Genomic DNA, 14,833 nt, shown 5'->3' on the forward strand with positions numbered 1-14,833 from the left:
CTCTCTCTCTCTCTCTCTCTCTCTCTCTCAAATAAATAAAAAATAAAAAAAAAAGCTAGTCACAGTGGCACAGACCTGTAGTCCCAGCAACTAAGGAGGTGGAGGCAGAAGGATCACAAGTTTAAAGCCCTCCTGGGCAGCTTAGTGAGAGCTTATGTCAATTCTTACAAATAAAATAAATAGGGCAGGGGAGGTAGTTCAGCGCTAAAGCACTTGTCTCGCATCACAGGGCCCTGGTTCAATCCCCAGTACCAAAAGAACCACACACTGGCCGGGGAGATGGCTCAGTGGAATAAGCGCTTCCCTGGCAGGCGCAAGGGCCCGAGTTCAATCCCCAGTTCTGCAAAAAAAAAAAAAAGAAGAAAGAAACAAACAAAAGATCCGCACACTGAATTCATGGTGTTAGAAGACCAGATTTTTGTTACCCTGGGAGTCGTGGGCTGAGTGAGAGAGAGGATGAGGAAACAAAGGATTTTTGTTCCTTTTTTTTTTTTTTTTTGCGGAACCAGGGCTTTAACTCAGGCCCTTGTGCTTGCCAGAGAAGCGCTTATTCTACTGAGCCATCTCCCTCGCCTCTGAATTTCTGTTTCTTGATGGGAACAGAATGGCTACACAATAGGTTCTGTCCAATGGCGACGTACACACTTTCTTGCACACAAGTAAAGACATTTTAACAAATGGTATGGAAAGGCTAAGGCCTTTTCAAATAACACTCCAAAATATGGGCACTGATCATGGTTACTCTGGGTAATGGGAAATGTTAAGAGAAGAACATTAGCTGTATGATAAAATAAAACTAAACATGATCCACAGCAAGAGCTACCATGTTTCCAAAAGGCTTGACTAATTTCAAATGCCATCAGTCAAAAACATATACCAGCTGTGACAAGGACATTCACTTGTCCATGCGGGTTTAGCCTGCAAGTGTACTTCCAAGGATTGCAGCCCAAAGGTAGGACCCCAAACACAAAAAGGGTTGCAATAGGCCGACACAGTTCTCTTTCCTACCGTGCTCGTAGGGTGAAAAGGTCCCCGCATCTATGTTAATATAGGGGTCAATTTTGATGGCCGTCACTCGGAGCCCACATGATTTGAGGATGGTCCCAATGCTGCTGGCGATGATCCCTTTGCCAATGCCGGAGATGACCCCGCCAGTGACCAGGATGTACTTCATTGGTGCAGCAGTGGCCACGTGGCGACCCCCGGATGTACTCTGTGAGGCAGTGAAATGCAAGATCAGGGAAGAGAAATATTTCCTCAAAAAGCACAGTGTTTTATGGCTTTAACTAAATGCTTCAAATCTTTGAAACAAAGTAGAATCTTGTAGGTTTTTCTCCTTTTGCTTTTCTAATTTTTTTTTATTTTTTAAAGAAAATACAAAATGGCAAAAGAAAGACAGACAGACAGACAGACAGACATTAGAAATGATACAGAATTTCACCCAACAAAATATTAGGAATTCGACAGTGGTTGATGTGTTACATAATATTTTGAGACAGGGTCTCATGATATAGTTCAGGCTGGCCTTGATCTCACTGTGTATCCCAGGCTGGTCTCAAACTTGAGGTATCCTCCTGCCTCAGCCTCCCAAGTGCTGGGTTTACAGGAATGCAGTACCATGGATGCCAAAATTTTACGATTTCATCTATAGAAAATGTTCTTGGATGCCCAGGGTAACCGGACCACAGAGTAAGAGGTTAAAAGCTGGCTGTGGGGCCAAGCGCGTTGGCGCATGCCTGTAATCCTAGCATCAACGGAGGCTGATGCAGGAAGATCAGAAATTCCAGCCCAGCCTGGGCAACTTAGCAACTTAGTAAGACCCGTCTTAACCTGTCTCAAAACAAAAAGGGCTCAGTGCAAAGACTCTGGGCTCAACTCCCAGCACTGCAAAAAAAGAGAAAGAGACAGACAGAGGGACACATAGAGAAACAGAGACAGACACACAGAGAGATAGAGACAGAAAAAGGAGAAAAAAAGTTGGTTATTGGAGGTACTGGGGGTGTGCAGCTCAGTGTTGGAAATCTTGCCTAACGTGCAATTGCTAACACTGTGGGTTTGATCTCACCCTTGCAAAAATAAAGAACAACAACAAAAAAAAAACCACTGACCCTTAGACTAAAGAAGTGGTTCAGTTCCGGGCCCTGGATTTCACCCCAATGTTTCTAATAGTCAACTGTTTTTTGAGGGCAAGGTCTCCCTATGACATTGTTCCAGCTGTCCTTGAACTCACTCTGTAGCCCGTAATCTGCTGCCGATCCTCCTGCCTCAGCCCCAGAAGTGTTGAGATTAAAGACACGCCCCACTGCTTCTGACACCTGTTTACTGTTAAAACGAACTTCAAGAGCTAGCTCACTTAAGAGCTATCTTCAGAACTGCAGATTCCATTTGAACCAGCTGACCACAATCAGGGAAATAAACTGCCACTCCCCTCACCCCAACAGCCCCACTAAGCCCTGTCCTTCTCTGCATATTACAATTAATTAACCACAGGCTAAGCCACTGCACTTCTCCAGAACCAACTAGCCACCCACTTATCTCAGGTATATTTTTTCCCTCCACTAGGCATTGAACCCAGGGTCACCACACTCCCAGCCCTATTTTATTTTTTATTCTGAGACAAGATCTCACTGATTTGCTGAGTTGAACTTGAGATCTTTCTGCCTCAACCTTCCACAGTGCAGGGGTCACAGGTGTGCATCAAGCTTCTGAGCTAGATTTACAGCCTATAATATTCTTAGTCCAAACCTAGAACCTGCTCCAAAATCCCAAATGCACACGGATACTCATCTCTCCCCAATCCCCCTGTCCCTGAGAGTCATTCATGGAGATGGGATCTCCCCAGCTTTCTCTTGCTCAGGCCCCTGGGGACCTAGTGACACACTTGGAGGAACACAAGCTGGATTCACTTATGACCCTAGACAAGCTCTTCAACTTTTTGAGCCCTCAGTGTCCCGAAAATATGCCCTACATAGAGATCAGCTGTGTAGGGATGTCTAATGCCAGGTATGGTGCAGAATATCTGTGATCCCAGAACTTGGGAGGTTGAGGCAGAATTGTTGTGAGTTCCAGAGCAGCCTGGGTTGCATGGTGAGTTCAAACCAGCCTAAACTCCATGGTGAGACCCTGTGTCAAAAAGCAAATAATTAAATGAATTCAATAAAATTGAGATCACAGCCAGGCCTGGTGGTGCTCACCTGGAATCTCCCAGCACTTAGGAGGCTAAGGCAGAAGGATCAATGTGAGTTTGAGGCCAGCCTGAACCAAGTAGTGAGACCCTGTCTTAAAAGGCAAAGGAAAAAAGCAAGCAAGAAAAGAAAGGCTGCAAGGCCAGCTCTAGCTCTTATCACTTCTTCAGATCTGAAAGTTTGCAGTGGAGGAACCTAGTGTTTGTAAAATCGGAACAGTGCAAGCAGCGGCGCCTAATAAAAACAGTACACAAGCTGGACATCACTTCAGTTTTTCTAATAGCCACATTTGGAAAGCGAAAAGGAAGGGGGTGGGGTTGACAATCCATCCTGTGCGCCCAGTGTTGGTCCCAAGAGTGTTCGATCACCCTGGGCATTCCTACTAGGATGTGTTACCACCGTGGCGCCAAGCCTCAGGAATCTGGGCCTGTGGTGCGATTCGGATCCCACCTTCACAGGACACAATCGCCACGTGTGGCAGCCAGTGGCTCCCATGAGGGACCTGCCTGCAGGCCTAGGGCAAGCCAGAGAAGAGACCTCAAGGGACATCTTCTTGGTGCGTGCCTCCATTTAAGGGGTAACACCAAGCCAGGCGCCACAGAGGACTTGGTGAATGAGTCCCTTTCACGAAGTTCCAGAACAAACAAAACTAAACTAGGAAGCAATCGGGAAACCGCCCTTGTGGAAGGGAAGGGGCCTCCCGCGGAGGGAACAGAAAGACCCTATCACCCGCGCTGCTCGGCAGCCTCCCTGACGACCGCGCGGGGCTTCACTTCCGCCAACGCCATGTCGGGGCTCCTGCGGCCGCAAGAAGTGGCGCTGGGGGGAAAAACCCGGGTTGGAGGACACGCCTCTAGGGACGCCAGGACGCTGGCCGCCGCGGGATGGGCTCCGCCTGCACCAGGCAGGAGCGCGAGTCCCCGGTTCCCCCGCGATCCGCCGAGATCTGCGAACGCAAACGGCCGGACGCGCTGGGCCAACGGACGGACTCCGACTGCGAGCCAGGGAGGGTGCGGACGCCATCGGGGAGGAGACAAAGGAGTGCAGCCTGAACTGTGGAGGGACCGGGGGCGCAGGGCGGGGGTGCGGGGTGGCCGGTGCCGAGGCCCGGACCGGGAGTTACCTGCGCAGCGGCAGTGGCGCCCGGGAGGGTGGATCCGGCGGGCCCCGCCCCACCGCCAGCCTGGCGATCACCTGTCCTGCCGGGGAGGGGGCCATCGCTTCGGTCGCCCGGAATCGCTACCGGGTCCTCGCTGCCGCCCACACTGGGCCAGCGAGCGACCTGAGCCTCGTCGCCCAGCTTCCTTGTGCGCGTCACCGCTGTCCCGCTGACTCACGCCGAGAACTCGGGGTTCGGCGTGGTGGCCCGAAGCCCGCGCCTCCAAAATGACCCGGCGGTCCACGTCCCCTGAGTCCGCTCCGTCCAGGCCCTGCGCCTCCCACTCGTCGCCTGCGGTTCACAGTACAAAAGCTCACGGGGCGCGCGGCGACCGTTACCAGGGTCCCTAGAAACGCCACTCGTCACAAACGTTCATGCCTTCTCTAGAACGTGGCGGGAACAGCTGCAACGCTCTTGGGAGAGGAAGAGGAGACAGGATCCCGCCCTTGTGCACTCACAGTCCAGTGGACAAGCCAGAGTTCCCAGGAACAATGCTAGGTGGGGTGGGGTGGGGAGGGGAGAACTTACTGACTTTGTAATATGTTTGCAGCATGGGTGGTGCTAGGAAGTTGTTCTGGATAGTATGCAATTCATGCAACCCTTGAACTCACTATTTAGCCCAAGTGAGACTCCAATTTACAGCAATCCTCCTGCCTCAGCCTCCAAAGTGCTGGGATTATAGGTGTGCACCACCACCCCACCCCCTCAGTGCACAGAAATTTTACAATTGGTTCAAGTGATTCCCAAATTAAACGCTCAACCTGGGTCTTTTTTTTTTTCCAGTACTGGGCATAGAATCCCAGGCCTTTGTACTGAATTCTATTTCCAGCCCTTTTTAAATTTGGAGACAGGGTCTCACCAAGTTGCCCAAACTGAGCCCTGCTTTGTCATCTTCCTGCCTCAGCCTCCCAGAGTGGCTTGGGCTACCACACCTCAACTCAGTACGTGGCTGGGCATGCTTGTTTGCTTGCTTGCTTGCTTGCTTGCTTGCTTGCTTGCTTGCTTGCTTGCTTTCAACAGCGTTTCACTAGGTAGCCCAGGCTGACCTCAAACTCACAGTGATCCTCCTGCTTTGGCCTCTGGAGTGCTGGGATGACAGGAGTGTGTCATCATACCAGGCCCTTTTTTCTTTTTGAAGTTTGAAAGCACTGTACTTAGGACAAGGTCAAGAAATACCTTAGAATCATTTCTAATTTTTTTCTTTACTATTTTGTATTCTCTTTAGATAATGAAAAAACACATTAGAAAGATATCACCAGCACCGCCTCCGGGTGCACTGAGGCTGCAAATATGAGCATCACTACAAGTCCAAGCTGTGTAGTGAGACCCTGATCCAAATACATTAAAAAAAGAAAAATACATTAGAAGAGACATAAAAAAGGGATGAAGATATATCATGTAGAGGGACCAACTCCACAGGATGAATGAAATCATTATGTATGGCGAACGCATACTGATAAAAATTAAATCAAGTGTGTTGACACATACCCTTAATCCCTGTATCACAGACTGCTAAAGTAGGTACAATATTACAGGCAGCCAAGCAGGGCTAAGCCCTTGAGAGAGTCAGTAAAAAAGACAAAAACACAATACAACTGTGGCTGGAGTCACATCTGTTTAAGGCCAGGCCTAATGAACAGGCCTGCATACCTTCCCAAGGGATACACAATACAGTATACTATCATTGGTACCGCCTGTCTAGTAAAGTCTAGATGAACATCAGTCACCCATGTGGGTGACCAGGACCTTCAAATGGGGTGCTTGTTCTTTCCATGCACCATTGCTACATGGTCTGCTTCCCCATTGGATCAATACTTCCTACGCAGCTATACTTGTAGCCTTATTGATCATAGATTTGGCCCACATTGTACTCACCTTGGGATTTTGCTCTATAAAATTGTCTTTGAGAAGTGGGCTCTTCTTGGCAACCTACTTTTGGGTCCCCTCCTATCTTTCAAGAACTCTCTCAATAAAGTTTTCCTATTCTTAACCTCCATTGTTCCTTAGAATTCATGCTTTGATTTTGAGGACCATGAACTTGGCGTATCTGACATCTAGTAGGTTGGGATTTGTATTTATTTCCCCTATATCATTTGGAGGTCCTATATCACTAGCTTTTGGGAAGCTGAGGCAAGAGGATAACCTCAATTTCAAAGCCAGCCAGGGCTACATAGTAAGTTGTAAACCAGCCTGAACCTTGTCTCAAAAAACAATAATAAAAATAATTAATAAAATTTAAAATAAATGAGACAATGAATCATTAAATGTTTTTGCTTTCTGAGATAGTGCACATGCTAATGCTAGATTTAATCTTTCAGATTTAATTTCTTTTCTGGGTCTGGTTAATATTTTAAGGGTAAAAAAATCTATAGGTGTGCTTAATATTTTAAAGGTAAAAAATCCTTTGTTACTTTATAACCCATAACTGGTTGTATATCTGCCTTTTAAATCCTTTGCCATAACTTTGCTGAATTTTTTTTGTCTTTTTGAGACACGGTGTCCCTAGACAGTGCAGGCTAGTCTTGAGCTCACTTTGTAACCCAGGCTGGTCTCAAACTTGCATCAATTCTCCTGTCTCAGCCTCCTGAGGGCTAGGATTATAGAAATGCATCACAATGCCCAGCTACTTTTATTAATATTAACACAATAATTTTTTTCTTAAGCAATGACAAAAACCATATACATACATATATGTAATGCTGCTACCACAATTTAAAAATTAACAGTTCCAAGGCCTGGAGAGATGGCTCAGCGACATAAGCAACTGCCTGGCAAGTGCAAGGTCCTGAGTTCAACTCCCCAGTACAAAAAAAAATAGTTCTAGGCTAAGAATATAGGTCAGTGATAGAGAATAGCCTAACGTCTTCAAGATCCTGGGTTTGACTTACAGCATTACTCCCCACCCCCCCAAAAAAAGAAAGAAACCCAATACACCCTGGGTCCACCTGAGGCAAAATATAAGAAATAAAGTTAGGTAGAAAGGAGAGAAGAAAATCAAAATTTTAAAAATTTACTTTAAAGAATGACTGCTTCAGAACACACGGCTGCTTTATTTATTTATTTTTTCCCTTCTCAGAACAGCAAAGCTGGACACCTCCCTTTCAACAGCAAACAGGTCCGCCTTCCCCTCTACTTGGAAATGGTGCATTGCACCCTAGAATGGACCACCCCGGGGCATTCGCATAGGAATAGCCTCTAAGACTAAGACTGCAGATTATCCAACTCCACAGATTTCCGCCTCCCAAAAAATAGGAGATTCCCAGCTCCCAGTTATATCCTGCCTCATTTCCTGTATCTGGCTCTCAGAAATCCTTGTTATGCTTCCTTTACCAAGACCTCCTGAAACTGTTTTCAGGATCAGAGCCAGTGAACCTGCATACTCACTTTAAAGGGATGGGTTAGGGCTGGGGAGATAGCTCAGCCATCTAAGCGCCTGCTTGACAAGCGCGAGGACCTGGGTTCAATCCCTGGTACCACACGCTTTGCTGGCCGTGGACCGCTGGGCTCACTGTGTGAGCCACCAAAACCAGGTGTGATGGCACACATCTGTAGTCCCAGTACTGGAGAGGCTGAGACAGGAGGATGACTACTAGTCCAAGCTGCGTAGTGAGACCCTGCATGAAATAAATAAAGAATTTTTTTTTAATTTTTTTTGGCGGAACCGGGGATTGAACTCAGGCCCTTGCCAAGGAAGCACTTACTCCACTGAGCCATCTCCCCAGCCCCTTAAAAATTTAAAGGGGTGGGTTAAATTCCTTATTTCAGCTTGGGGGACCCTAAGACCCAACATGTGACACACAGGTGGATGAGCAAAACGCAGTACTATACAAGTACATCTGTGCCATAGGAGCTATCAGACTGACTCTAAAAGGGAAGGACACTGACCAATCTACACCATGAATGAGACTTGATGGCATTATACTAAGAAGCCAGTTACAAAAAGACAAATAATGCCAGGTGTGGTGACACACACCTGTGATCCCAGCACTCTGGAGGCTGAAGCAGGAGGATCAACACAAGTTGGAGGCCAGTGTGGGCTACACAATGAGACCCCATTTCAAAACAAACAACAAAAAACTTACTCAAGTTCTAGTGAGTTCACGTCCAGGCCTTTGGGACCTGTTCTGTGCATTCCCCAGTCAGCTTCTGCCACATCTGAATCGATTTCAATTCCTCTTCTGTAAAGGGACTACAGTGATGAGACCCATAGAGACAAAAAGGGGAACAGTGGCTGCCAGGGCCTGAGGTAGAGGGGATGGAGCCTTGGGGACTAGTGGGATAGCCTGTGCTTTGCATGATAAAAACCCCTCTTGGACTTGATTGCACAGCCATGTGAAGGTACTTCATGTTGCTGAATTGTGTGCTTAAACATACAGTGGTGAATTTTGTACTTTACCACAATTCAAAAGTTTTAATTTCTCTGTTCCTGAATTGCATTAGCTCTAGTGTCCAAATTTGTGATTATAAATGTTGTCATCTCTTTTCAATATGTGTGGTGGGGTTGATTTGTTTTCTTTTGCTTTGCTTTGCTTTGTTTTGTTTTTGAGACAAGGTCTTGCTATACAGTTCAGGCTGGCCTTAAGCTCACTATGTAGTCCAGGCTGGCCTAGAACTCATGGCCATCCTTCTGCCTCAGCCTCCAGAGCACTGGGATCACAGGTGTGCACCACCACGTCCTGCTTAAAATGCTTTCTGAATTAGGATTCAAATAAAATGCACTCACAGCCATGGGTTATCTCTTGTAAATCTCTTCTGTTCTTTGGGTTCCTGTACCAGCTCCCTGAAATCCTTCCTTGCAATTTATTGCAGAAAACCAGGCTTCATGAAGGTCTAGATTCCCTTGGTAATACCTGCCTGGCTTCTTGGCTCCCTGAAGATTGGAAATGGGGACTTTAGATTACCTTAGGGGGATCGTGGGTGGTTAAAAGATGGCCCTACCTTTTCAAGGAGGTGTCAGGAATTGAACTCAGGACCTTTCCCTTGCCAGGCAGGCACTGTGCCACTGAGCTATATCCCCAGTCCCATACTCTTATAATGAAAATACGTAACTCAGCAAAACAGTAGCCAGCTATGCATCTCAGTAGTTGCTCTGGAGGAATACAGAAGCAATCCTTGTGTTCAGCCACTTGATAAAAGAAATGACAAGATATGCACATATGTTAAAGTGGCAACAGTTAAGTTTTACCCACATTATGCTCCATGTTACATTTGTGTTTTGTTTTGTTTGTTTTTGAGACAGGGTCTTACTATGTAATTCATGCTGGCCTTGAACTCACTATGTAGTGCGGGCTGGTCACGAGCACACAGCAATGCTCTTGCTCCAGCCTCCTGAGTGCTGGGATTACAACAGGCAGGTGCCAACATGCCCAGCTAATTTGTTTTATTAAATGTTTTTTTTGTGATTTTTCTTGTAAAAGTAGTCCAATTCAGTACAACATCATATGAAAATCCACTTTTACAATGTACAATTTCTGGCATTGCCAGTCAAGGGGAAGACCCAATACTATTATGGGCTACTGGACTCTTTTAGAATATTTTGCTGAGTTTACACACCTATAATATTCAAATAACGGAACATAGAAAAAAAAAGGGGGGGATACTGATGAATGTCCATTTTGTATCTGTGTATTCAAAGTGGTTAGGATAGATATATAGTTACATTCTCTTAATGAATAGAGTGATTTGTTCTAATGGTGTTTGTAGATAGGATATCATGTCCACATCTTGTACAGCAATTAACCACTAGGAAGAGAGTATGCAATGTGTTAATTATTGAAACTGTCCCACCAATTTGGTTTGAAACTGTCTCATTGCTGTTTGTTTCTCAATAAAATTATGGAAAAAGTAAAAATAAAATAAATTTCAAAAAAAGAAAAGAAAAGAAAATCCACTTTTACAACTTTGGGAAGAGGTAATTCAGCTACTGATGAAGACTTGGATCATGAAAGCCAAAGAGGTTGTGACAGCGAGAAAGAACAAGGTGTGACAGAATTGCAGAATAAAGACCTTGACTCAGAGGAGGTAGAAAACAGTAATGTAAAGAAAGATTCTCTTGTAAATGAATATTTGAGGATCTGAAGATGTAGCTCAATAGTACAATGCCTGCCTGGCAAACGCAAGGTCCCAAGTTCAATTTCTGGTGCTAATAAATAAGGAAATAAACATACAACTACTTAAAATGCTGCAAAATACTCATGTACCTGAACAATTTAACATTAGAAATAGGTCAGAAAATATCAGGCTTTTGCCAGTAAGGAAGCCTGTTGAACAGAACACCAACACTAGGATTCAATTTTGTTTTTTTTCTTTTTGTTCTTTTTTGGCCAGCTCAGCCAGCCCTGAGAGCGGGGCTGGCGAGGCATGTGGTGCCAGGGATTGAACCTTGGTCCCCTGTACTTGCCTAAGTGTGCCTAAGCAGGCACTTTAGACCACTGAGCTATCTTGCCGGCCCCCAATTTTGGAAATTATAACAGACAATATGCTACCAGATATTTTGAAATATAATGAAAGATAAGAGCCAGCGAGATAGCTCAGCGGACTAAGTGCCTGCTTAGGCAAGCGCAGGGACTGGGGTTTGATCCCCAGCACCACTTGCCACACCAGCCCTGCCCCTGGGCATGCTGAACCAGCCACTGAGTCCAGGTGTGGTGGCGCATGCCGGTAACCCCAGTGCTGGGGTGGCTGAAAAAAGGAGGATCGCTATGAGTTCAAACTGCATAGTGAGACCCTGTACCAAATACAGATAGATAGATAGAACAAAGATTCTATATGCATCAATCGTAATACTCAAAAATAGATTTATATATGTTACTAATATATAGTATATATTACTAATATATTGGTAATACTCAAAAATAGCAGGACTTTATCATTTTTTTGCACCTAGAATTGAACTCAGGACTTTGCACTTGCCTGGTAGCTGCTGTGCCATCCAGGCCCAGGACTTTATCATTCTAATCATCAGAATTGAAAGAATTTATGGAGAAATTACATATATGGTGTTGAAATTTTTAGAGTGATAATTACAGTAATATCTAGAGTAAACACTCAAGATATTTGGTTTCTTTCAAAATTGCCTACTTTTTTGTATTTAGTACAAAGTCCACAGGGCCTCACTACAGATTGGACTCCTAGTGATCCTACTGTTTGCAACCTCCCAAGTGCTGAGATTACAGGCACATGCCACCATGCCCAGTCTCAATCACTGGCTCAGCGTGCCCTGGGGGTGGGGCAGGGCGGCAAGCCATGGATCAAATCCTGGCCCCTATGTCTGCTTAAGTGGAGCTTTAATCCACTGAGCCATCTGACCGGCGCCTTGCCTGCGTTTTGACGACAAAAAGACCTGCCAAGAAAGGAAAAAAAAATTCCTCTGTGACTGCTACTGACTTATCTTTCCAAAGATTTGTTTTGAAATAGTAAGCAATTTATATATCCTCTGAATATAGGACAATGGATGGACAGCTTGCATCACCTAGTGGCTGTTGAAGCTTTCCACAATATATGCCAAGTAAACTTTCCAAATATGGTCGGGTTGTGGATAAGAGGCCAATGGAAAACTGCTCCAAGGAGTTCAGAGGGCAGACTTTTATTCCTAATGCCAGCAGGCTGAGGAAAACTGAGTTTTCAAATCATCGGCCTAGAGTCAGGCTTGAGATCAGTTTAAATATGATTTACAAGTGCAAAGTACAAAACTGATAACAGGTTATTTATTACATGACTGTTATACAGAATACAAGAATTATGTCATACATCAACAGGCAGGACTATATATGCAGGGCGAGCAGAATTAATATGTGTCCTTGATCGGGCCAGTCCTTCCCCAAATATGACAGCCTCGAAGCATGCTGGAGTCAGTGCATATTTTCTTAATGAAAGAAAACACAGTCAGTTTGACCTGTCATGTTGATGGATAACAGCTGAGACCAGACAGTTAAGGTTTTTAGCTGAATTTAGTAAGTAACTACATGACAGGCTGCAGAAGCCTATAGTCACAGGCCTCTAATTGATTTTTAACTTTTACTATAATATGCCTAAGAGTCTACTATTCTATAAATAGCCTTGCAGAATAAAAATATATGACCTGGTAGATGCAAAGACATTTTACTCCTTGAATTTAGACATTTATCCAGAAACTCAGCCACCAGGTCTTGGTACATACAGTAATAATCCATTTAACATTTTGAATAGACTTGTTCCTATCTTAAAAATAGCACAAATGTCACATTCAACAGTTGGTTTACAAGTTACTCATTTATATTACACTTGCTGAAAGAGCTTCAGTGGGCCAGCACAGGAACTATTCACAAGAACAAAGTAGAAATTCCTGAAAAAAATGTTACAAATCACAACAGAGAAATGTCTAGTACAATCTTTGGGTTTCAGAAGAACATAGATAGCTTTAATTCCTTTGCATTTAATTAAGCATGCCTTGTATTCTAGCACATGATACATTTTGCAGAACATCCCGTATGCAGCTAAGAAGAATGTACGTTTTGATATTGTTGATTGTAATACTGAGAAAAGGTCTAATAAATCATTTTCTTCACAAAAAAAATAAATAAAAAATAAAATAAAATGAAAACATTTAAAAAAAGAAGAAGAAGAACATAGATAGCATTGGCATCCTACGGCAAAAAAAAAGTACTACTAATACTATCAACATTCCTCCATGATGATAAGACTGGCAGTGAAGCCGGACAGGGTGATGTACACCTGTAATCCCAGCACTCAGGAGACCGAGGCAGGAGGATCTTATGAGTTCAAGATCAGGCCACGTGCACAGTGAGTTCAAGGCTGGCCTGAACTACATAGCAAGACCTAGTCTCAAAAAATAAAATAAAATAAAGGTAGCGAATCCTCAATAGAAACAAAGCCAGAAATGGTCCCATTTTATAACACAACAAAGGAAGCACAGATGTTAGTGAGTTATGTATCAACTATAACGTCACTCAAGACACAAAGCATTGGTCAATGGTTGTGTTTTACTCTATCCTAAACATGTCAGACATAAATAATTTCATTGTTTACAAGGAAAATAACAAGCACAAATATCACAGAAAAAATTTCTTAGAGGATTGCGCCTGGAATTGATAAATGATCAATTACAACAGAGGAAGAGCAGTATGTTTCTGCCCAAAGAACTCCAGAAAAGAATTCTGGAGCAGACAGCCAAACAGACAGGTGCAGCACCACAAGAACCTCCCAAGAGAGCAGGAAGACCAGCAAGATGTTGAGCACGGCCTACCAAAGAAGACAGGAAAACAACACACATGTGCTACCCGTGTAAGCAATATTTGTGTATGGAACATGCTATTCTCATGTGTGAAAACTGCCTTAGGGGAGGTTATTGAAGTAAAGATTAGTCTTGTGGTAGAGCTTTACTTCAATTTTCATTGTAGTTCCCTGAAGAACTTATTTCTCTTGTTATTTTTTAGACTTACTTATTTTTATTTTTTAATATTTATTTATTTATTTGGTACAGGGTCTCACTATGCAGCTCGGACTCATAGTGATCCTCCTGTCTCAGCCTCCCCAGCACTGGGATTACAGGCATGTGCCACCAACCCTGGACTCAGTGGCCAGTTCAGCATGCCTAGGGGCAGCGCCAGCACCGCATGTGGTACTAAGGATCAAATCCATGTCCTTGCACTTGCCAAGAAGGCACGTAGGCTGCTGAGCTGTCTCTCCAGCCCTATTTTTTAGATTTAGTAAGCAAAGAGTTGATGGAGAAAATGTTTCTTTTTATTTATTTATTTATTTATTTATTTTTGGCAGAACCGGGGATTGAACTCAGACCCTTGTGTTTGCTGGGGAAGCACTTATTCTACTGAGCCATCACCCTAGTCCCCAAAATGTTGAGTTTATTCTAAACAGTTGTTACATATTTGATATTTTACTTTATTGTGTTGTATTTTCCTGAAAAGTTCGCATTGTATAGTACAGCAGGAAACTCTGACAAAAGAAGAAAAGAGAGGTGACAAATAGGGCCTGCCAAACAGGAAAGGAAAGCTAAGCACATGTACTATCAATGAAAGTGAGATTTCTCTATGGAACATGCTTTATCATGTGTGAAGGATGCCTTAGGTGTGATAATTGAACCAAATATTATTTCTGTGATAGGGGATTATTTACGTTCTCATTGTAGATTACATAGAAATTTATTTCTTCTGTTATTTATTAGATTTTATAAGGAAGTTGAAAATGCTGATATTTATTCATCACATATTTGATATTCATTACATATTATGTTACATATTTGGTATTTTATTATACCCATTACATGTTTGAATTTGTTGAAACACTGTCTTGCTATGAAGTGCAGGCTGGCTTTCAGCTTACTTTGTAGCCTATGCTGGTCTCGAACTCACAGTGATCCTCCTGCCTCAACTTCCCTCCTGAGTGCTGGGATTACAGGCACGTGCCACCAGGCCCAGGCTTGATATTTTATTTTGTGAGATTTTATTTTCTTTCTTTTTTTTTTTTTTTTTTT

The 14,833-nt window shown here is 43.9% G+C and overlaps 1 protein-coding gene across 3 annotated transcripts in view; it reads right to left on the reverse strand.

The window, feature by feature from the left end:
• Positions 1-4,829, reverse strand: part of Ctps2 (CTP synthase 2) — a 73,806-nt gene extending 68,977 nt beyond the window's left edge. Inside the window, exons 1-2 of one of the 3 annotated variants that reach the window (XM_023719573.1) lie at positions 4,309-4,829; positions 1,009-1,213 (exon numbers count right to left, since the gene is read on the reverse strand). In XM_023719573.1, the coding sequence (XP_023575341.1) occupies positions 1,009-1,174 (166 nt within the window). In that variant the 5' untranslated portion in view covers positions 1,175-1,213; positions 4,309-4,829. Of the gene's footprint in view, positions 1-1,008; positions 1,214-3,584; positions 3,901-4,308 lie in introns of those variants that run through there. The other 2 variants (XM_023719572.1, XM_012515545.2) reach the window with 2 other exon arrangements.
• Between the last annotated feature and the right edge of the window lie 10,004 nt (positions 4,830-14,833).

This window comes from Octodon degus, unplaced genomic scaffold (assembly GCF_000260255.1).
Source record: "Octodon degus isolate 3935 unplaced genomic scaffold, OctDeg1.0 scaffold00069, whole genome shotgun sequence".
NCBI classification, from domain to species: Eukaryota; Metazoa; Chordata; class Mammalia; order Rodentia; family Octodontidae; genus Octodon; species Octodon degus.